Below are 22985 nucleotides of genomic sequence, written 5' to 3' on the forward strand. Positions count from 1 at the left end.
AAAGGCGTATGTAGAAGGAGCCGGGGCACTGAAATGAACGCAGCCCTGATTGGGTACCTTTGGACCTTATTTGCATGGGCAATCTGGATTGGCTGGCTTCTTGGGTGGCCAGGGCGGTGTTGGTTCTGCGCGTGACCACCCACAGCCATGGCCGTGGTAGGGTCTGCTTTCCGCCGCCTAGGTGCCTTGTCCGGAGCTGGGGCCTTGGGTTTGGCCACCTACGGGGCACACGGTCAGGGGACGAGGGATGCAACTGGGCTGGGGCGATCTTTGGGGTCTGGTGCGGGAAGGAACCTATAGGGAGCGTTCTGTCTCTTGGAGTCCAGTTTTTCAGTGGGTGCAAAAGCTTCTCAGTACTACTCGACACCTATTTCCACCAATCGGAAGCTTCTGGGGATGCCCTTTTTCACTGGTGTCTGCGTGGATTCTCCGGGGTTTGGGACGGTCGAGGCTAAAACACATCTGGTAACTTTTGCTTCTCTCCACAGGCGCCCAATTTCCGGATGCCTACGGGAAGGAGGTGAAGTAATAGCATTGGGACTCCCGGAGTCGGGACTACAGGCGAAATATCTGGGTGTCCTTAAACTGGAGGGTAGGGATGTTGAAAGTAGAGGGTGAGGAGGTGAATGGGAAGGGCTGCAAGCCTGTGGCTTGGGGACCTGGGGGAGCAACAAACTGGGACTTCAGAGGTTGAAGTGCTAGGAGTGGACTTTGGTCCTGTGTGCCACTTCAGGTTCCTGGGCTCCTGTGTTGCTTAGACAATCTCCCCCCCCCCCTTTTTTTTTCCCTTGCAGCTCTTTGACAAGGCCAACAAGCACCACTTTTTGCACAGCCTGGCCCTTTTAGGGGTACCCTATTGCAGAAAGCCTCTCTGGGTAATCAGTCCCCTTGCCTAATTCTGATCAAACCCCATCCAATCTCTCATACTGCTTTGTACTTTAAAATACTGTATTCTGTTTTCCATCTCTTTCAGGCAGGATTATTGCTAGCTTCTGGAACTACCTTATTCTGTACCAGCTTTTACTACCAGGCTCTGAGTGGAGACACTAGCATCCAGAATCTGGGTCCTGTTGGAGGGAGTCTGCTAATCTTGGGCTGGCTTGCCTTGGCTGTTTGAGGTCTCTTGTTTAATTGCCAGTCCTGGGCTTTCTGGGTAATGGGGGGGGGTGTTGTTGTTGAAGCAGAAAAGAAATTAAAAGAAAATGGCACATAAAGAAATAAAGAACTTTGGAGTCTTCATTCATCTAACCTAGAGCAAGGAAGGGTAGAGAGTCAATCTTTGAATTCCTTGTATTTCTCAGACTCACAAATAAGCCCTGGTTCTGGAATTCCGTGCTTTACAAGGTGTGGCAATGGTGGGCAAAGCTCATATAGAATGCTTGAAATAATGCAGCTTCCTACCTAAGGAGCACATGGGAATGTGGATTTTAGTAAATTCATTCATGTAGATCATTGAAAGTTTTTTTTCCAGTGCTGGGGATTGACCCCAAAGCCTTGGAAATGTTAGGAAATTCCTCTTCCATTGAGTTATATGCCCAGCTGCCTCCTGCCTTAGCCTCCTGATGGCTGAGATTACAGGTGTGTACGTACACCCAGCTTCAGTAGAATGTGGTTAGTTGAGAATGGTGGGTTTTAGCCCTGCCATTCCCGGGTTGTCTTTCAACAGTGTCTACCTGTTACATACCCACACATTCTAGAAGGGAGAGCCCAGGCAAGACAGAACAGCCATGTGATTAGTCGTGAGCTATGTTATAAACTTCAAAGCAGAAGCAGAGCGTGATGTATTGGACATCAGAAAAGCTTGAGATGGCCTTAAAGAAGCCCTCGCGTGTGGAGGGCGTCAGTGAGCGGAGACTGAGACAGAAAGGGAAGGTGTGGGGCATCAAGGGTCTTCTGTGTGGCTTCATTGTGAACCGAAGCAGGGAAAGACACACACACACACAGTTGCAAGACAGACCTGACTAACATTCATAGCCTGGAAAGAAATGAAACAGCTGGGCAGTGGAGCATGCTCCCGCTCTGATAGGAAGACCCTACCCACCAAGGAGGTCCTAGTGAAGTAGGACCAAAGAGATAAGAACTGAACAAGATCGCCTAAAATGTCTGCCATTTAGGGAGTGTCCACACACGTTTCTCAGTGCACACCTTCAGAAAATAAAGTGTCTACTTTGATATTAAACAAATTGTGCTTTAAAAAACAAAGCTAGATGTGGTACTAAGTGCAGTACTTGGAAAATGAGGCTGGAGGATCACAAATTTAAGGCCAGCTTAGGCTACATAACAATACTCTCAAAACAAAAAACAAGGTGCTCTAGGTCCAGGTTAGCGGCAGCTGCAGTATCTGCATACTGGATGTCCTGTTCTGACCATGGCCAAAAGGGAGAAGTGTATTCCAGGCAAAAGGAATAGCTAGCAAGACAGGCTGAGAGAAGCAACCCCAAGTCCCTGAGGTAAGAGAAAAACCTGATGAATAGGAGTAAGGACAGTGTAGCATCCAGAAACTGACTAAAAGATCCCAGATGGTGGGTGTAGGCCTTACAGAAGGTGCTAAGTTGCCTAAACTCTTCTGTGCAGTACAATAGTAAGTTACTAGGTTTTAAGTCATCCTTTTGGGCTCTTGTTTGTGTGAGATTTCATCTTTTTGAGATAGGGTCTCTTGTATCCTAGACTGGCCTCAAAGTCCCTATCTAGAGGAGGGTGATTTTTGAACTCCTGATCTTTGGGGGGGGGGGAGCTTTTTTTTTTTTTTTTTTTTGAGACTGGGTCTCTATATAGCCCTGGCTGTCCTGGAACTCACTCTGTAGACGAGGTTGGCTTAAAACTCACAGAGATCTGCCTCCCTGTACCACCCAAGTGCTGGGATTACAGGTGTGCACCCCTATTGCCCCACTGTATCTGCATACTTTCAAGACTAGGATTTTTATTTCCTACTCTGGTCTCTGCTCAGCTGCAGGTTCCTTTCAGTTTTCTAAATTTATTATTACTGTATGTGTATGGAGTTGAAGATCAAAGGCCAAATCTCAGGAGTTGGTTGCTGTGGGATGTTCTGTATGGCAAATGTGTTAATAAATAAAACACTGATTGGCCAATAGCCAGACAGGAAGTATAGGCAGGACTAACAGAGAGGAGAATTGAGGGAACAGGAAGGGAAGGGGGAGACTGCCTGCAGCTGCCGCCAGGACAAGAAAGATGTAAGGTACCAGTGAGCCACGAGCCACGTGGCAAAGTAAAGATTAATAGAAATGGGCTGAATATAAGAGTAAGAGCTAGACAATGGTAGGCCTGAGCTAATGGCCAAGCAGTTTAAACAATGTAAGAGTCTGTGTGTTTATTTTATAAGTGGGCTAAGGGACTGCCGGGGTTTGGCAGGACCCGGAGAGAAAACTCTCCAGCTACAGTTGGTTCTCTCCTTCAAGCATGGGCTCTGGGAATAAGTCCTCAGGCTTGCAAAGCAAGGGCTTTTAGGTGCTGAGCCATCACACCAGCTCTGGGCTGCAGATTCCTATGCCAACAGCTTTGCTTTGGTTTGGGTCTTAGTTATTTTCCTATTGCTGTGATTAGACACCATGACCAAGGCAATTTCTAGAAGAGTTTATTTGGGACTTATAGTTTCAGAGGGTGAGTCCATGACCAGCATGGCAGGGAGCATGGCAGCAGGCAGGCAGGGTGGCGCTAGGGCAGTGTGAGAGCTCACATCTCTATCTACAAGCACCAGACAGACTGCTAACTGGGAATGGTGTGGGCTTTTGAAACCTCAAAGCCTGCCCCCAATGAAAGGCACGCATGTGGTGGTAGGAAGCCCATACATGCTAGTCAAGTGGTCTACTACTCAGCTAAGTCCCAGCCCTTAGCTTCTATTTTGGTTCCCTGTCTGGGTTTATCATACTGACCTCCATGGTTCAAGGCACTCTCTACCTGATCGTGCTTTAGTAAGATGAAGTCCGTACTGTGAACCACTTGACAACCTGGCTGTGGTTTGAAGCCTGGTGAACCAGACCCTTGAGTCTCCCACCTTTGCTTTGGGCTCCCTTCAAATTATGTAGTCCAGTCCTGTCGTGGGAAACTAACACATACAGAAAATGCTGTGGGCCCCCAAAGAAGCTTCAGCCCACAGACCCATGTCTTGCTCCCACCCATGGGTTCCCCATGCATGCCCTGGGTGCCTGTGTCCTACTGGGACAGCACCTGGAATTCTCTTACAATAATGCATATTTTTGCTTGGTGTGACCCTTAAAAATTTTGGCAAGCTAGGCCTGTTGCTCAGGCCTATGATTCTAGCACTTGGGAGATGGAGGCAGGAGGATCAGAGATCAAGAGTTCAAGGTCATCCATGCATACACAGCAGTTTTGAGGCCAGCATAGGCTACATGAGTCCACCTCAAATGAACAATTGTGACTTAAATGAGAAGGGTCCCCAGAGGCTCATATGTTTGAACACTTGGGTCCCAGCTGGTAGAAGTGTTCAGAAAGAGAGTGCCTTGAACCATGGAAGTCAGTATGATAAACCCAGACAGGGAAACAAAATAGAAGGTAAGGGTTGGGACATAGCTGGGTAGTAGATCACTTGACTAGCATGTATGGGCTTCCTAACACACACACACACACACACACACACACACACACACACACACACACACACGAGGGCACTGTAAAGATGATATTGATAATAAGAATAGGGACAGTTCCTGATCATTATGTCAGGGGCAGGCTTCTTTTTTCTTTTTTTAAAGGCAGGTTCTCACTGTGTAGCCTAGCTGAGCAAAACGCACTATGCAGACAAGGCTGACCTTGTCTCTGCCTCCCGAGTGCTGGGATTAAAGGCATGTACCGTTATGCCAGGCTGTAGTCAGGTTTGTTATTAGTGGAATGAACTACATACCCAGGCATAATGGTGAATGCCTTTAATCTCAGCACTTGGGAGGCAAAGACAGACACATCTTTTTGAACTGGAGGTTAACCTTGTCCTAATTCCAGGACAACCAGAGCAACATACTGAGATCCTGCCTCAAGTAAAAGAAAGAAAGAAAGAAAGAAAGAAGAAAAAAAAATGAACATGTTCTGCATATGTAGTTGTAAGCTAAACCGGGTGAGTTGTGGCTCACGTTCTCCTTTATCACCTCCCAAAGTTAAATTCTTCTAAAACCAAGAAATACAAATTCCAGGGGCTCGAGAGGTGACCCAGTGGTTCGAGAGGTGACCCAGTGGTTAAGAACACTGGCCGCTCTTCCAGAGGACCTGGATTTGATTCCCGGAACATACAACTCTTGAGTCCAGTTTCAGGGGATCCAACATCTTCTTCTGACCTCCACTGGCACTGCATGCACCTGGTGTGGAGACACACATGCAGGCAAAACACCTATACACACAAAATAACAAAACAAGAAATGAAAAAAAATGCAGACTTCAGCAATGGTCTGAAGACCAACCAGGCCAGTGTGCTCAGTCTTTAATCCCTAAAGTGGGCTGTTTTAGACTTTGGAAGCTGTTAAGGCTTCAGCTCATCTGCTGTGTTTTCAGCATTAGTCAGAAGTCACCAAAGGAAAAGGAACAGGATCTTGGAAGTAACGAGTCAACAGGGAGAAGATACATGAAACCAGGGATTGGAGTGTAGGCAGTAAATGACTGATCAGAGCAAGGGGTTGGGGGGGGGGGGGGATCTGTGCTGTGCCGAAGGGTCTCCCAAGCCAAGTGTGACTCACCTTCCAATTCTTTTTCTTACAGCCTATCTCTGAGCCATAATGAAGTCATGTTTCCTCAAATGCACATCACCACCGCTGCTACTGCCCTGGTTTCTGGTCCAATCCATCATATTATGCCCAGATTTCTGCAGGCACCTCCTCCTTGCCTTTGCCTGCCTACAGCTCCTGAGTTCTTCTAATATACTAGTTCTCAGTTTGGGCTGTACAATAAAGGCCAGAATTCTCAGAGTTCCTGTGTCTGCACCTCATCTCAGACATTAAAATATAATTGACAACAAGACCCAGGCAGAAGTGGTGGGCTGCTTTGGTTTTGTTTGTTTTTAAATAGCGTCTCACTCCCAGGATGACCTGGAACTCACGGTGATCCTCCTGCCTCAGTCTTCAAAGTGCTGCAACTTCGGACGTGATCCACACCTACCTAGATGCTATACTTTCTTCTATTGAGGGAGAGGGTCTTTTGAGAGTCTTGCTATTGTAGCCCTGACTTGTTCTGGAACTCGCCATATAGAACAGACTGGCCTCATACTTGTAGCTATCCTCCTGCCTCTTCCTTCCCAAGTGCTGGGATTACAAGCGTGTGCCACTATGCAGGGGAATGGGGGACCTGTGTAGCTATCCTCCTGCCTCTTCCTTCCCAAGTGCTGGGATTACAAGCGTGTGCCACTATGCAGGGGAATGGGGGACCTGTTCTGTTCAAGCGTTTTTGTTTTTTTGTTTTTTTGTTTTTTTCTGAGCCTCACCTCACGCACATTCATTATTGATACCTCTTGGCAGCCTGTCACGCGTGTAATGGGTGCGCCTGAACGGAGAGGTGCCTGAGTGGGTCAACGCTGCGACAGGGAGAGAACACAGCGAGGTCGCCCTGAGCTAGAAGGAGAACGCCGAGCCAACTCTGGAAGCCAATGAGAGTGTGAATGGTGCTCCGCTGCGTCAGCGACGCCCGACCCGCCCTTGGGAGGAGGATCGCGGGGTCCCGAGCAGCCACGCGATGGGGAGGCAGCACAGCCGCCCGCCGAGAAGGTTAGGGTCGCGGCATAGGGACTGGGCCGCAGTCCCCTCCGACAGCCCGGGTCTCCACGCCTCTGCAGTCCGAGCGGAAGGGGCGGGCCCACGGCGAGCAAGGCGAGCCAGACGCACCAAGGTCCAAGGTCCGCGGCCCCGGGGGAGGAGAAGCGCCTGTCTTCTGCGCAGACGCCCCGCCCGGAGTGGGGGGCGGGGCTTAGGCGACCCGGGGGTGGGGCCAGATCCCGGGCCCGCCTCCACCAGCCTGTGAGCCCTGGAGTGCGTGGCCCCCCCGGCTTATTCTGGGGGCTTCAGGTGAGCCGGACCATAGAGGGGTCAGGGAGACCTTCCTCGAGGTCAGGTCGTCTGTCTGACCGCAGGTCCATCTGTCCTGCCGTCTGCCAACAGCCGTCTCCGCAGAAAATGGGAGAACAAAGGGAGGGGGCGGTCCTGGGTCCCCTAAGGAAATTCAGGGTCCCAGGTACCCCGCCCCGCCCGCTGACACTTTCGGTTTCTCCCCGAGTCGTAGGCGCCGCCCAAGAGACCCTGGGCCTGCGCTAGGCGCCGCTGCCTCTTCGCCTTTGCCTGTCCGTCTTTGTGTCTGTGTCTGTCTGGCCGTTCCCAAGCTTGTCTCCACTCCAGAACTAAGCCTCCCGGACGCCGACAGCCCAAGGCTCCCCTCCCCTTTCCCATGGCAGGTACGTGGGCGCTAGGCTGGGGTCTGCGTTATCTCCCCCTCACGAACTTGGGTGCCGGGTGTCGAACACATTCTCCAGGAATGTGCTCAGACTGGCTGCGTGGGGCCCTCCCTTCCTCCTGGGGAGCCGCCGCCCTGTCCCCCCCTCCCCGCCCCATCATTCTCTGCCTCTTCTTATGTTTCCCGCGGGTACTCCTGGCCCTTGGGCTGAGAAAGAGGAAGATGAGGCCACAGGTAACTTTCTAACCTGCCCCTGCACCCCTACAGGCTACTTACCCCCCAAAGGCTACGCCCCTTCGCCCCCACCTCCCTACCCCGTGACAGCTGGGTATCCAGAGCCTGCCCTGCATCCTGGACCCGGACAGGCCCCAGTGCCTGCCCAGGTGCCGGCCCCTGCGCCCGGCTTCGCTGTCTTCCCCTCGCCAGGCCCCGTGGCCCCAGGGTCTCCTGCTCCATTCTTGCCGCTGCCTGGGGTGCCTCCTGGCCTCGAATTCTTAGTGCAGGTGAGTGGGAGGGAGGGTGGCTGAGGGAACTGATGGATACGGTCCGGGCTGATGGATAAGGTCAACGCTGCTCTTAACCCTTTACAGATTGATCAGATCTTCATTCATCAGAAGGCTGAACGAGTGGAAAGTGAGTAAGAGGAGGAGCAGCAGGTTGGGCTTCATGGTCTTTGGTGCGGTGGTGAGCTTTTGGCCAGGTGAGGCCCCTGAGCCTCAGCATGTTACCCCCTTAACAGCGTTCCTAGGCTGGGAGACCTGTAATAGGTATGAACTTCGCGCTGGGACCGGACAGCAACTGGGTCAGGCAGCTGAAGAAAGCAACTGTTGTGCCCGTCTGTGCTGTGGTGCCCGCCGGCCGCTTCGTGTCCGCCTGGCGGACCCCGGGGACCGCGAGGTGCTCCGCCTCCTCCGCCCACTTCACTGTGGCTGCAGCTGCTGCCCCTGTGGCCTTCAGGAGGTGGGTAGGGCAGGTTTTGTGGTGGTTGGTGAGCGGTGCAGGGAGCAGCCCGGAAAGCACTGTGGCTTTAGTAGCGGCAGGAGGTTTAGTGAATAGTCAGAAGACAAATGGCATCGGGGAAGAGCTCTGGCCAAGGTATCCTGGCTTGGCACTGACCCTGTCTGCCTCCGTCTCCAGATGGAAGTGCAGTCTCCACCTGGTACCACCATTGGCCATGTGCTGCAGACCTGGCACCCTTTCCTTCCTAAGTTTTCCATCCTGGATGCTGATCGCCAGACTGTCCTTCGAGTTGTGGGGCCTTGCTGGACCTGTGGCTGTGGTACAGACACCAACTTTGAGGTATTATAAATAGGGAGCGATTCCTAGGTTCTTCATACACCAAGATGGGGGCTGATGAGATGGCTCAGAGGGTAAAGGGACTTGCCACCAGGTTTGACAACCTGAGTTCTAGCTGTGAGCCCCATACGGTACAGGAGAATCAACTCCTGCAGACTATCCTCTGGTCTCTACACACATGCCATGGAGCACACACAATCAATCAACCCATAAATGTAATTAGAAAAACAAGATGGTAGTGTCTATGCTAATGGCTGGATTAGGGTCAAGACCCTCAATCTGACAATTCCGAATCTCTTGTGATCCCTACCGGACTTTGTTTTCTTCCATTCAGAAGTGAGATGGTCCTGTGAACCTGTAAAAGCACATCAAAGAAGATTTCATGGTGATGCACACCTTTAATCCCAGCACTCAGAAGGCAGAGGAATGTGGTTTCTGTGAGTTAGAGGCCAGCTTGGTCTACATAGTGAGTTCTAGGACAGTCAGGACTATTATAGAGAGACCCTGTCTGAAACAACAACAACAATTCATCTTCAGACCAAGGCTGAGTGTTCCCTCCAGCCCTGTAGGGGGACTGGGGGAGAATCCGAAGCCAGCCTAGATCTAAGGTGGAGGACTGCCAATTTAGTCTTCTTTCGGTGTTTAAGTTTGCCATGGGCTGGACCCTGCAGCAATTTAATCCTTGGCTTGTCCTGCAAACCTAGAAGTCCAGGTGACCAGTCCAACCTGAAGTCCAGGTGATGTCCTTCTCACTGTGGCTTCCTCTCACCATCCAGAGACAGAAGAACTCAAGTGGTGAGGATTTCAGTAGGAGGCTTGGGAAACTTTGGCTCTTAGAAGACAGAGGCACCGCACGGAGTTTTTTAAAGGATGATTCTCCATTCAGATAAAGGAGAAACAACAGGGTTCGTCCCGTAGAGGTGCCTCACCTCAGGTTGTCTGTAGAAAGTGAGTCACCTTTGTAGTCAGAGGGAGTTGCTGTCCTGAGAACCAGCTGGAAAGAAGATTGTGTGATCCCTGGATGGGAATGTGTGTGTTGTGGGGTTCTCAGGGAGCCAGTGTCCCTTTGACGGTTTTGAGTGGTCCATACTTGATCTGTGCTCTCGGGAATGCGGAGTTGGTAGCAGACAACCTTGCTGAGTGCAGAACCAGGCTGCAGGAAGTTCCCTGCAAGGTGGGAAGAGGATGCACAGGATGTAAGAGGAAACTGCTTCAATTCTAGTCTCTGGACCAGGAAGTCACTGAGTCACCACTGACTTCCACATGGCTTCTTCTTTCTGAGCTTGGAGAGGCCAGTGGGAATCACGGTCCTCAGAGGCTGCCCGTTGGCACCTTGTCTGCTAGGATTGGCTAGCCTCTAGATGGGGTTCATATGCAACGCTGGAAAGGATTAAAAGCACACTTTGGGGAGGATCTTTGGCACCTCCCTTTGCCCTCTCGGCCAGGCTCCTTTGCATAGGGCACGTACTTTGCATACAGTACCAACCATGGGTGTCAGGAGTACTGGTAACCAAAGCAAGCCTAGCAACTGGTCACTTATCACTGAGTACAGTTATGCCATGCATGGCCTTTGGAAAGCAACAGATCTGACTCTAAATCCTAATCTTCACCGTGTATTCATGTAACCCGGGGTATGTCCCCCCTGCCGTCGTATGGAAACCCAACGCTATTGCGAGGAGTCACTGAGGACACAGTCTCCACCACTAACACATGCAACTGTAGAGACAGGAGGCAAGTGAGATGGGTCGCACTTTCCCAGCTGGGTCCTTCTTCCCTCCCAACAGGTGAAAACTAAGGATGAATCTCGAAGCGTGGGTCGCATCAGCAAGCAGTGGGGAGGATTACTCCGAGAAGCCCTCACGGACGCTGACGACTTTGGCCTCCAGTTCCCAATAGATCTGGATGTAAGAGCGAAGGCTGTGCTGCTGGGAGCCACGTTCCTCATTGTGAGTGGGCTGTCCCTGCCCTTCTGCCTGCTTCTCCTTTCCTCCTATTTGAAGCTTGGTTTACTTCCTGGACCCTTACTGGAAGGCCAGTCCCATGGATGGTGGGTGTCAGGTCCAGAGCTAAGTCATACGAGCTGGACCCAGCCAGATCTCCCATTTGACCTTCCCTTAGGACTACATGTTCTTCGAGAAGCGAGGCGGCGCTGGGCCCTCTGCCATCACCAGTTAGAAGCCACCTCAGTGTGAGGAGACCATCGCCTCATCCAGAATTCAAGATGGTCACCTGCCCTGGCCTTCCCCTCCTGAGGCAACCCCTTCCTTGGTACACACTGCAGTGGACAGACAGGTGGCTGAGTGGTGGAGAGCCACTGTGTCCCATCCCTCCCCTCCTCTCCTCCCCCCTTCACCCATGGCCATGGCCCACAGAGGAGTATGTACGAGACCTTTCCTCACAGTGTTTTACCATCTCCCGGCAGTCCCTACCCACACAACGGTAGAGTTTGGACTTCCCTACCCACTCCCTCCTCCAGGGCCTCTGCACAGGAGGAGGCCTATGGGATCCAGGACTCTCACAAGAGGGCTGGTGGGTAAACAGCCAGCAGCACCAAAGACGGCAGACAGGCCACTCTTTCGCCGGTTTAGCCAATTAGTTTAGCTTCAGACTGTGGCACCTTGAGGGGATCCCCGCCTCCTCATTAGCAGCTGTAGAGGTTGGGACCCAGTGCCAACTCCCTAACCCCCTGGGCCCACTGGTGCCTTCTGCAGCTTCTGTGCCTTATTTAACCGTTCACCCCTTCCTCCCCGATGCAGGGGAGTGTCTTTGTATGTTGTACTCATATAAACTTTGCAACTTTTTACACATTGGAAGATGTATGTGATGGACGAAGAACGAACTGATGTGGGATAACGCAAAGGAATGGCAGCCTCCGGGCTAGAGTTGCCGTCTCATAATCTATACTGTTTGGATTAAAGAAAAAAGAAAACATCCTTGAGTCCAAAAACGTAGTCTTTATCACCCATGGTGATTTTGTGTCTAAGATACTGCCCTGAGTCAGTGTCTAAGCCGGGTGCCCCAGAGTCTAGTGAGGCAGCTAAAGACGTACTAACGGTTGTTCCACGGGCCGGTACGGCTACTTGGTCGTTGTCTGAGTAGAGGATTCCTCTGCCGCTTTTGTTCTTCCAAGTCCTATTCGATTGGGAATGTGGTGAGCAGAGTGGACTAGATCCTTCTTGGTCCAGTCAAAGGTTCTTAGGCCCTCAGAGGCCAAGGAGCGGGGTATGGAGGAAACACTCCCCAGTGCCTGACCTGGTGCCCTGCACACTCGTTATACCTCCTTACAGCCAGTAAGATCTCCCTTGGTGTGAAGTCTGCCTCTGTCAAGACCTCCTGGTTCTGTTTGGTCCCATAAGGCCAGGCCCCAAGTGGGCCAGGTTCTCCATGCTGGTAGCCATCCCCAAGGATGCAGAGTTCAGGACCGCGCCAGGACGTAGCGACTGGCTGCTGACAGGTCCCACTGGTGATGCTCCAGGATTCGACGACAGTCTGCTCTGGACCTGTTACTGAGGTGGAAGAGCTGGTCTACCTGTGGGAGCGGGAAGGAGGGCAGCTGACCACAGGGGGCAGAGCAGGAGAAGAGGGAACCCGGAGAAGGAGTTAGCTTTACCTTGAGGTTCCGGATAGCCGAAGCCACATCGCCCCCAGTGGTTCTAAGGGCCACTTGGCACTCCTGGAAAGTGACTCCATGTACACTCAGCTCTACCTGTGGGGGACAAATCCTTGCTTAGCTCTTGTCCCAGCCTATACGCCCTTTGAACCCCAAGTCATTTCAGTGGAGACCTCACCTCTACAATCTTCCTCTGCCACTCAGGGTCTGAAAAGGGGCCTCCAGAAGGGACAGAGGCTTTGCTGGCTCCAGGTACTCCAGTGCGGTGATTGTGTGAGGGTTCTCTTTTGGGCCAGGGAGGCCGTGCTTTGTGGGGCTGGATGGACTGAGAAGAGCTGGAGATCAAAGATGGTCGTGGAGGCAGGTCTGGTGGGCGTGGTGGCCGGTCTGGTGGGCGTGGAGGCCGGTCTGGGAGTCCCTGGGGCATAGCTCTTCTGTGTCGAAGTTCAGGAGGGCTTGAACCACCTCCTGTGGGTCGGGGGCCCAGGGACAAAACTGACTCCAGACTCTTGGAAATGCCTTCAGAGTTGAGAAAGAAACAACTTGAAAGGAGGCCTACCTTCCTGCTCTCTCTGTCTGCACTGAGCTGTGTGATTTTGAAAGAACATTTAGGTAAACTAGCTGGCCTTGTCCTCAGGTGTCTCTATGTTAGGTGGGACAGTAGGAAAGGTACACAAATGGCACCAAGGCAGCAAGGGATCCAAAGAACAGTATTTGGGGCCAGACCCAGGAGACACTGTCCAGTGGGGACATCAAGGTGCCTCCAATTTCTTAAGATCTCAAAGGATTTCCAGGCAGTGGTGGTACACCCCTTTAAGCTCAGTGCTTGGGAGGCAGAGGCAGGTGGATCTCTGAGTTTGAGGCCAGCCTGGTCTACAGAGCAAGTTCTGACAGCCAGGGCTACATAGAGAGACCCTGTCTCAACCTACCCCAAACAAAGATCTTAGAGTAAAGGTAGGCTGTCCAAAGATGGAATTCGGAGGAAGGAAAACATACATACATATCTGCAAACACGGATTCAGGGTTGGGAAGGGGAACGGGAGGGCTGTTCCTGAGACCCTGGGTACTGACATCCTCACCTTTCATCCTTTGCAGGGGTACCTTCCTTCTCTGGCCTTGTGCTGATGGTAGATCCTGAAACTTTGTCTTCTCTCTCTCCCTGTCAAAGAGTGATCTAGTTCATCCTCCGCTACTCCCCCACGTCATGACCTCCTTTCCCCACCCCCAAAAGAAAATGGGTCCCACACATGCTGAGACCCACAAGGGAAGCTCGAGCTGGGGGTGAGTCCGTTCTTACACTCCCAGATCACGCTAGTCTTGTTCCCAGGTTTTCTTTCAGAGAAGTTTCTAGATTTGGTCAGTCCCTCCGACCTCACTCTGTCCCCTCCTGTCCTTTCAGAGCCTCACCCATCTACGCTTCCTCGGCATCTCTCTCCCCGGGCGGGGGAACCTCTGTGGGCTGGATGGGTGACGGGCGAACCCCCCGAGTCTGGTAGCGTCACTGCTGAAGCCGGGAAGTTGCCCACTTTGAAAGTGCGGCCATTCTGGCCCTTCCAGGTTGGGGTGTCGGGGCTGTGGGAAGAGGAGCTGGTGAAGAAACGGAGCTGGGGGAGCAGCGGCAGCTCTCGGGCCACATTCAGCTCATCAAGCTGTGTGTCTTGTGGCCACATCTGCCTGGAGGAAGGGAAGCCTTTTTCTCTCCAACACAAAAAGGGCACTGTGGGCCAGGCAGGGCTCCAGCAGGGAGGGTAGGACTGCGCTGGAGCTCGGGGCACAGTGGGGAGGGGAGAAAAAGACCCACAAGATTCAAGGAGATGGAGGAAAATGCAGAGACCAGGAGTCGAGAAGACCGGAGGATGCCTCCCCTGGAGATGCTTAGGGGATGTAAGGTTGTCACCTGCCCTCGATGACCGTGATGGGGTCACCAGGCTCCATCCGCAAAGCACCTGGCTCTGTGACCTCCCTCACACAACGTCCCTCAGAAAGCCAAGCCTGTGGAGACAGAAGAAAATGTGGCTGGGCTTTCGGCCTAAGTCACAAGGATGACAAGAAAGCCAAAGAAAGGGCCTTCCTTGGGCATCCACCCATCAAATAAGTGCACACCAGGTGTGTCCTCTGCCCAGCCCCGTCCCTGTTACCCCACTGCAACCCAAAGTGGGGTAGGGTTGCTGACCTGGACTCCATGCCATGCTGGACACGGGACTCAAGAAACCACAAAGGGGAACCTTGTCTCCACTTAAGGAGACCAAAAAAGAGCCATCCTGTTCACGTTTTTATTTTACACCCAAGCCCACCACATTCGTCTCCCACACATCTCGGGCATTTCCACTCCTTCCCAGGTCCACTGCTTCAGCTCTGATCTGGAGTTCTTTCTCACACTTCTGCCTCCCAGCCACTCTCAGTAACATCCCTGTTAGCATCCTCCGACCCAGCTCAACTAAAATAATGACTCTGACCCGGACCCTTCCCACAGCTCCCAAGTGCCCTCAGAGTGAAGACCAAACTGCCCTAACCAGCAGATAGCCTGGTTTAGGGACCAGCTCTGAAGTCACGTGGACAATGCTACTCTCAGCACCCGCACTTCAGATAAGTGTGACTTTAGATACGTCACTGACCTATCAGTGGATGAACTGCCCCATCTGTTAAATAGAGATTAAGAATAACCACCTCCAGGAGCTGCTAAACAGGACAAAATGAGGGATTGAGGACACCCGTAAAGCACTTCAGAGTGTATCACACCGGTCGAGTCTTCTAAACGCTCCATGACGAAGGTCTGCTCACAACCACAGCCTCATTACTTTCACTTGGCCTGCCACACAGAATTTCTTTCTTCGCTGGTCAAGCACCCATGAGTACCTGCTGCTCTATTCTGAGCCTCCTTTGTGGCCAAGAAGCAAACACCCCTCTTCCAGCCACATCTCTATAGCCCCTAGCTGCCTCCTCAGGGCTCCAAACCTGCTGCAGGAAGGGGCGGAATCTGTTTGGTTCAGAGTTGAGTTCCAGGTTCCAGCCCGGGCATCAAGACATGCTTGTCTTGGAACTCGGTGGGAGCGGATAAAGGGCAGAAAGGCGATGTGTGTCTGCAGCATTGGGGAGCCCCACCTCTTGAAGCAGCCCTTCCAGGTTGGAGAAGCTAGGCCTGTCTGCAGGGTGAGCCGCCCAGCAGCGCAAGGCGAGTGAGTAGAGGGCCCTGGAACAGAGAGGAGGCCGCGGCAACCTGGCTCGGTCCTTCTCCAGCCGCTGTAAGATGAGATACGGTGGAACACCTGCCCAGGGTTCCTCGCCTCCGGAAAACATTTCCCACAGCGTCACGCCAAACATCCACACGTCAGAGGCAGATGAGAAGGCTCCCTGGCGAAGGCTCTCCGGGGCACACCTGAGGCAGACCGAAGTTGAAGGGGGCTAGGTCTGTGCCCAGCTCATCTTCCATTGTGCGCCCACTCCCTTGGATTCCCGCCCCGCCCCATCAGCCTCAGAAATCCCTTCTATGTTTCTTGACCTGATGATGCCTCTGTCCTGCCTCCTCTAGAAGACTAACAACTCCCACCCCCAACACACATCCCCCTGCCCCACACCCCGGCCCTAGTTCCTAAATAGCTGCTACTCCCCAGCCCTGCCTAAGCCGGACTCTCCAGCCCTGCCTCAAGCCAGACCATCAGAGTAAGACCCTCACCACGCATAGGGGATGGGACGGGGCCCACCCATGACGTAGCGACCCCGGGTGCCGCCCAGCGGCCTCACAAGTCCAAAATCTGCCACCTTGATGGTGCGTGGTGAGGCCAGCAGCAGGTTGCGGGTGGCGAGATCCCGGTGCACTAACCCACGGGACCCCAAATACGCCATGGCTCCTGCCAACTGCTTCAGGAAGAGGCACAGAAGGGCCAAAGGCAGTGGGGGCGTTGGCGCTGGGGCAATCAGGCGCGCATGCAGGGAGCCCAGGGGCGCCAGCTCCATCACCTGCAGGAACACAGTGCCATGTAAAGCCACAGGGTGGCCTCACTGGTCTTTCTTGCCACACACCAGCCCTGGGGCTATGAGGACAGCAGTGTGTGCTCACCATCTGCAGAGGCTGGCCCAATACCAGGCCATGCAGACGCAGCACATGTGGGTGCTCCAGCTTCATCATGACAGACACTTCCCGCAGGAAGTCTCCCAGCTCTGTGCCCATCGGAACCTCAGGGTCGACCCGGAGGGACTTGACAGCCACTGGGATCTGCGGGTGGGCGGAAGTACCATCAAGCACCCAGGGTAACGGGCCATGGCCAGGGTCGAGGATGGAGAACGAAGGGGGCTGGTTACCTTGGATTAAGTAAGCCCCTTGAACACTCACACTTTGGCCACTGGGCAGCGTCCATAGCCCTCGATGTACAACACCAAAGCAGCCTGAGCCCAGGAGCTCCCCTCTGCACACAGCACCCTCTGGAATCAGACACTTGAGTCCCCCCTCTGGCTCATGGAGACACTGAAGACTGTCTGAGCGTGGAGTGATCTCCTTCTGTTCAGGGGCAAAACCCCCAAGGATCTGGAATAGGAGTACGAATTCAGGTGTGGGGACCCTGACTAACCCTCCCAGCCACTCAGCTTGTCATTCCTCAGATAATACTACCACCACCAGCACCAGCACCAGCACCACCAGCACCACCAACATCACCAACACCACCAACACCACATACCTTGTAGACCCAGTTCTTGGACTTGACTCCTGACCGGTACCTCTTCAGGGCTTCAGCAAGTCTGCGCTGGGCTGGGGAAGGCCAGAATTAGAGGGCTAGGATGGAGTGGGGATGGGGTGGAGTACCGAGAGCTGACAGGCAAGAAGTCTGGCGCTGGGGGAGCAGGACCAACAGCCGGTCCTGGGAGAAGGCTGGGGAAACTACAGGGCCTCAGGGCAAAGAGTCCTCACCAGGCCTGCCCATGCCAATGTTGTCCAGGTCCTCAGGCCTTACAAAGTCAAAATGTTCTGGCCGAGTGACGTTAAGTTCCTCAAGGATGGGCCGGTAAAACTGGGCCAGCTGTATGTCCCGGAGCAGCCGCAGTAGCCACAGGGAACTGGCTTCAGGGAGCATGTCTGGAGTCGGACCTCTAAGGAGGATGGCAGTCTGCTAAATGTGTAGCCTAAAGCAGGTACCAAGGACACAAGGACAGAATCTCAGCTGCCACCCTCAGCACATCAGAAACACTCAGGTACTCAAGAGGTGGATCAGAGGTAGTGAGGAACTCGGCCACATACATACATACATACCTCTGGTAGCCTACTCGCATCCCCAAGACTGAGAAATCTGCTCCCCACACACTTGAGATTTCAGAACACTGCCTGCCCAGGCTACCAAGTCCAGCTATGCCACCGTCTTTAGTCATATGGTACACCGCCCCTGTACCCCAACACTCAAACGCGGTGCCCATTTACTCCTGAGCCACACCTTTGCACACACTCACTTGTGTACAACAGAGACACCTCGCTTCCTCATTTTACCTACCACACGCAAACTGGAGATGTCCAGATATGCTAACACGCCATACCTCAGGCACATAGGAAGACATATAGATGAGGTACACTGCCTCCCACCCACTGCTGAACACACACACACACCACACACACACACACACACACACTGAGACCTAGATATGCTACAAAACATGCCTGAGACAATCAGATACATGTTGTCTCAAGTCCAAGACATTCCCATATACCGCCACAAAAATGCAGGCATACTGCCACACACCCTCACACAGGTATACTTGGGACCCAACAGTTCACTTTCTCCACAAATCAAAGCTACCTAGATACACCGTCACACATATCTGAGACACCAAGGATCACATAAACACAAACACATAGTGAGGATATACTGCCACCTCACCCCAGTGATGCCCACCCAGCGTCATGGCCTCTTAAACACCCAAGGCAAGAACAACATTGGAAATTAAATAGGTATCTGTGCTGGGCTGCTAACCGCCGGCTAAGACCGTAGCCAAGCGTTCACAAAGCTACCCAGGCGGCCAGGTGTGTGGTCCTCCACACCCACCTGAGCTCAGCTCCAGGTACAGCGCCCAGGTGCTCCTCTGCGTCACTCGGCCCGAGCTGGCTTCCAAGCACTTCCACCAGCCATTATCAAACGAGGCTCTAGGCCTTTGGGTCCGGGCTGCCTGCCCAAAGACTCTCCTTCACACCCCTGGCCCTCTCCCTGATCCCGCTGTAGTTCAGCCACGAGGAAGTCCTAGATTGCGGGCGAGGGGGTGGGTGGGTGAAGAGGGGGTGGGAGGCGAGGAGAGCCACCCCAGGCGGCCTAGGAACTGAGAGCAGATGAAAGTCCAGGCCCAGAAAGACCCTGCGACCTCGCACCACAGGTAGGAAGGGAGGAACCGGAGGAGGCAGCCAGGAAGAAACGCTGGGAGGGAAGGGAAGGACCCGGGAAAGGGATCCAGTGACGCACCCCAAAGGGATCCTGCTGGTGCCAGCCCCGGGCGCCCCTTCTAGGTGCGGACTCTCACCTGGCCGAGGCGGAAGAGGCAGCAGCGGAGCCGCCCAAGTGGCCGGTATTAAACCCCAAGAAGGGCGGGACCCCAGGCGGCGGAGGGCGGGTCCTGGAAGCTGGCCCGGAGCAATCGAGGACCAATTCCCTGGTGGCCCTTTGTGGCGGACGCCCAGGCTGCGCTCCTCCCACCTGCTGGACAGGTGAGCGAGCCTCTAGGCCGTCGTTAACCTCCCTTGGGCTCGCCTCTCTTGGCAGTCTTCCCCACTCTCCCTAGATCTTTCTCCCGGCCCTGTCTGTCCCACATGCTGTCCCTGCCCCCAAATATTTCACCGAAGTAGTAGGCACCTACTGCTGTGCCCAGGTACAGGAATGTGGGTGAAGCAGGACACAGGCACGGCCTTTAGGAAAGAGGTCCTAACAGGCATTTTGTAACTCTGGAAGGGAAGCCAAGGCACAGGATGCTTTGGAATAGAGCCGGGGCAGAGGGGTGGTGTTACGAAGCCAGCTCTGGTCCTAAACAGGGTCAGGAAGTGAGGCTGGGGAGCACTCAGTGGCCCAAGGAACTCCTTTCCTCTCACTGACACTTCCTCTATAACTCAGCCCCTAGGTAGCCTATGTGTGTGCCTACATGTACACCGTGTGTGTGTGTTCCCACAGATGCCAGAAGAGACTGTTGGATCCCTTGAAACTGGAGTTACAAGAGGGCACGAGCCACCGAAGTAGGTGCTGGAAACCGAGCAGAGTTCTCCGAAAGAGCAGCAAGTGCTCTTAAGCGCTGAGCCATCTCTCCAGCCCCCACCCTGCTTTTTTGGGACAGGGTCTCACTATGTAACCCAGGCTTGAATTCACAGAGATCTGCCTGCCTTGGCCTCCCTAGCACTGGGCATGCAGCTGGGTTCTTGAAGAATACTCCAAGGAGGATCATGCTCTCTCCCTTTTCTTCTGGGGTCCCAGAGAGGAAGCTTGACTATCTGCCCTGCCCCCTGTCCCAAGGACGGATGACTCCATGAACACAGCGCTGTCACCCTCTGTCCCTAGTGGTAACAGCCCTCTGTATGTTGGGAAATACACGGGGTGTCCCAGCCCTGGAGGGAAATCACACTGCAGTTCTACAAGCACGATTTCTTACCGGTTCCTTCTCCTCCAACCAGACATGCTGCAGTTGTTCATCTGTCGCTTGTACGCTGTGGGCTCTACAGGGTAGGAAATGGGCCCATCTTACTCATCTTGGTGTTTGACGTCCTCAGAACAGCGTAGGCACACAGTCAGGGCCACGTATGTTGGTTGTAAAGCAATCTGTCGGTCTAATCCAATCTGATGATCTTTGTAGATGATCTGTCATTACTCCCTGCTTTTAAAATATCATTGGCATTTCTGTTTTCTTGTGTAGTACTTGATAATGATTCTTTTCAATTTATTCTATGCATTGTGTTATATTTCTTTTCCCTATGAACTCACAATTTTTATGAGATTTGGAAAATTCTCAGCCAGTATCTCTTCTTATTGCCGAGTGGCATTTGTAGGCATCTTTTTGTTTGTTTGGTTTTTGTTTTTGTTGTTGTTGTTGGTTTTGTTTGTTTGTTTGTTTTTTGAGACAGGGTTTCTCTGTGTAGCCCTGGTCGTTCTGGAACTATTTAGATCAGACTGGCCTCGAACTGCTCCATAAGACATTTTTAAAAGATGCCTACAATGAGTTGGACAGTGGTGGCACACACCTTTAGTCCCAGCACTCAGGAGGCAGAGGCAGGTGAATTTCTGAGTTCGAGGCCAGCCTGGTCTACAGAGTGAGTTCCAGTACAGTCAGTACAGAGAAACCTTGTCTCAAAAAAAAAAAAAAAGGGTTGAGGATTTAGCTCAGTGGTAGAGCACTTGCCTAGTAAGCATAAGGCGCTGGGTTTGGTCCTCAGCTCCAGGGGGAAAAAAAAAGTAAAGTCTTATTATAATGTATGACTCATGTGTTTATGGTGATCCTGTAACAAACCTGTGCTGTCAACAGTATAAAGGCAGAATCTATAGCATTGCCTACAGTATATGATACTTGAAAACAACTACATTAATGGTATGTATATTTCTTTTTTTTGTTTGTTTGTTTGTTTGTTTGTTTTTCGAGACAGGGTTTCTCTGTGTAGCTTTGTGCCTTTCCTGGAACTCACTTGGTAGCTCAAGCTAGCCTCAAACTCACAGAGATCCGCCTGGCTCTGCCTCCCGAGTGCTGGGATTAAAGGCGTGCGCCACCACCGCCCGGCGGTATGTATATTTCTTATACTAGATTTTCACCATTATTTTATTGTATCTATATTCTCCTTTGTTCTGTTTTGAAGCCAGGTCTCCTTATGTATCTAGCTTCAAACTTGAGATCCTTCTGACTCAGCCTATTAAGTGCTGGAATTATAAGTGTGTGTTGCCATGCCCAGTAAACTTTTTTTTATAAGTAGGAATGTGCTAAAAAATGACTATATTGCTGGATGGTGGCTGGGATGGTGGCACACCCCTGTCATCTCAGCATTCAGTGGTTGAGGTAGGGAAATCTCCAGTTTAAGGTCAGCCTGGAGCTACGTGGGAAAGTCTTGTCTCAAAATGCAAGAAAAGCTTGTGGGATGTAGCTCAGTGGTAGTTCTCTATCTAGGTCTAACTTACATGAGGTACCTTGTAACACGTTTAAATATACAGCTCAATGAAACTGTAACTCCTGTACACATGCATCACTGCAGACAATAATCCAGCCAGACAGGGAATTGGAGGTCTGGAATCCCAACTACTCAGGAGGCTGGGGCAGGATCCCAAGTTCAGGGTAGTTCAAGATGAGCCTGGGCAGCATAGTGAGACCCTGTCTCAGAGGGAGATAAGGAAAAGGCAGGGGTGTAGTTCAATGTAGAGTGCTTGCTTGGCTTGTGTGAAGCCCTAGGTTCAATAATCACAGCACTGAAAAAAATCCGTATCTCAAAAGCAGCTATTATTTTGATTTCTTTTTTAAATTTTATTTTTTATTGTATATGTATGGATGTTTTACTTCTATGTATGTCTATGTACCACCACTACATACATGTGAAGTTACAGATGGTTGTAAGCCACCGTGTGGGTACTGGGAATTAAACCCAGGTCCTTGGAAAGAGCAACTACTACTCCTGAGCCATCTCTCCAGCCTCCCTTAATATACATTTTAACCATCACAAACCTTCACATGCACCAGGCACCCAAGTAATACACAAACATACACATAGGCAAAACACACAGACACACACAATTCAAAAAAGAAAAAAAATCTGCGTCTAAAAAATGTCTTTTGCTGGGTGGTGGTGGTGTATGCCTTTAATCCCAGCACTCAGAGAAACCCTGTCTCAAAACAAACAAACAAACAAAAAATGTCTTTTAAGGGGCTAGAGAGATGGCTTAGCAGTTAAGAACATGTACTGGCCAGGCAGTGGAAGCGCACGCCTTTAATCTCAGCACTTGGGAGGCAGAGGTAGACTGATCTCTATGAGTTCCAGGACAGCCTGGGTTACACAGTGAAACTCTGTCTTGAAAATTTAAAATAAAATAAAAAGAGTATATACTGTTTTTACCAAGGACCCGAGTTCAGTTCCTCAGCACCCAGCACCCATATCAGGTAGTTCATAACCACCTCAGCTCCCAGAAATCAGATGCCTTCTTCTGGCTTTCATTGGGTACTGCACACACAGGTGCACAAATCCTCACCTAGAGATACACATACATAATTTAAAAACTGATAATATTGGGGCTGGAGAGATGGTTCAGCAGTTAAGAGCACTGGCTGCTCTTCCAGAGGGCCTGAGTTCAATTCCCAGCAACCACATGGTAGCTCACAACCATCTGTAATGGTATCAGATTCCTCCTGATGTGCATGAAGACAGAGCATTCATATACATGAATAAATAAATCTTAAAAAAAAACTAATAATATGGGGCTGGAGAGATGTTGCAGTAGTTAAGAGCCTTGGCTGTTCTTTTGATGACCCAGGTTCGGTTCTCATGACCTATATGGTGGCCCACAACTTTTGTTACAGTTTTTTTTGTTACAGTTTTTTTGCTGTTGTTACAGCTCCTCCTCTTTTGGCCTCTGAGGGCACTGCACACTTGTGGCACACAAATGTGTAGACAAAACACCCATAAACATAAAAATAAATACAATTTAAAATGAATAAAGCCAGGTCATGGTGGCACACGCCTTTAATCCCAGCACTCAGG

The 22985-nt window shown here is 51.9% G+C and overlaps 3 protein-coding genes across 5 annotated transcripts; 2 read left to right on the plus strand and 1 right to left on the minus strand.

The window, feature by feature from the left end:
• The first annotated feature begins 109 nt into the window (after positions 1-109).
• Positions 110-1164, plus strand: Tmem256 (transmembrane protein 256). 2 transcript variants are annotated; one of them, XM_059269455.1, is made up of 4 exons: positions 110-181; positions 489-520; positions 795-875; positions 974-1164. In XM_059269455.1, the coding sequence occupies exons 1-4, from the start codon at positions 148-150 to the stop codon at positions 1115-1117; spliced, it is 291 nt and encodes a 96-aa protein (XP_059125438.1). In that variant the 5' UTR covers positions 110-147; the 3' UTR covers positions 1118-1164. The 2 variants fall into 2 exon arrangements, with proteins under 2 accessions (XP_059125438.1, XP_059125437.1); XM_059269454.1 differs by having other exon boundaries at positions 116-232.
• A 5489-nt stretch (positions 1165-6653) lies between these two features.
• Plscr3 (phospholipid scramblase 3) lies at positions 6654-11625 on the plus strand. 2 transcript variants are annotated; one of them, XM_059271003.1, is made up of 8 exons: positions 6654-7016; positions 7231-7399; positions 7666-7901; positions 7989-8031; positions 8138-8358; positions 8536-8697; positions 10479-10640; positions 10813-11625. In XM_059271003.1, the coding sequence occupies exons 2-8, from the start codon at positions 7393-7395 to the stop codon at positions 10867-10869; spliced, it is 888 nt and encodes a 295-aa protein (XP_059126986.1). In that variant the 5' UTR covers positions 6654-7016; positions 7231-7392; the 3' UTR covers positions 10870-11625. The 2 variants fall into 2 exon arrangements, with proteins under 2 accessions (XP_059126986.1, XP_059126987.1); XM_059271004.1 differs by lacking the exon at positions 6654-7016 and having other exon boundaries at positions 7036-7399.
• On the minus strand, positions 11626-18539 carry Tnk1 (tyrosine kinase non receptor 1). The gene is made up of 13 exons (XM_059271002.1): positions 18331-18539; positions 17208-17419; positions 16978-17048; positions 16635-16826; positions 16362-16517; positions 15978-16261; positions 15407-15680; positions 14202-14296; positions 13712-13876; positions 13384-13463; positions 12483-12823; positions 12305-12400; positions 11626-12223 (listed from the first exon to the last, which is right to left on the minus strand). The coding sequence occupies exons 2-13, from the start codon at positions 17368-17370 to the stop codon at positions 12110-12112; spliced, it is 2031 nt and encodes a 676-aa protein (XP_059126985.1). The 5' UTR covers positions 17371-17419; positions 18331-18539; the 3' UTR covers positions 11626-12109.
• Positions 18540-22985: the final 4446 nt, after the last annotated feature.

Source organism: Peromyscus eremicus, chromosome 8a, assembly GCF_949786415.1.
Source record: "Peromyscus eremicus chromosome 8a, PerEre_H2_v1, whole genome shotgun sequence".
NCBI classification, from domain to species: domain Eukaryota; kingdom Metazoa; phylum Chordata; class Mammalia; order Rodentia; family Cricetidae; genus Peromyscus; species Peromyscus eremicus.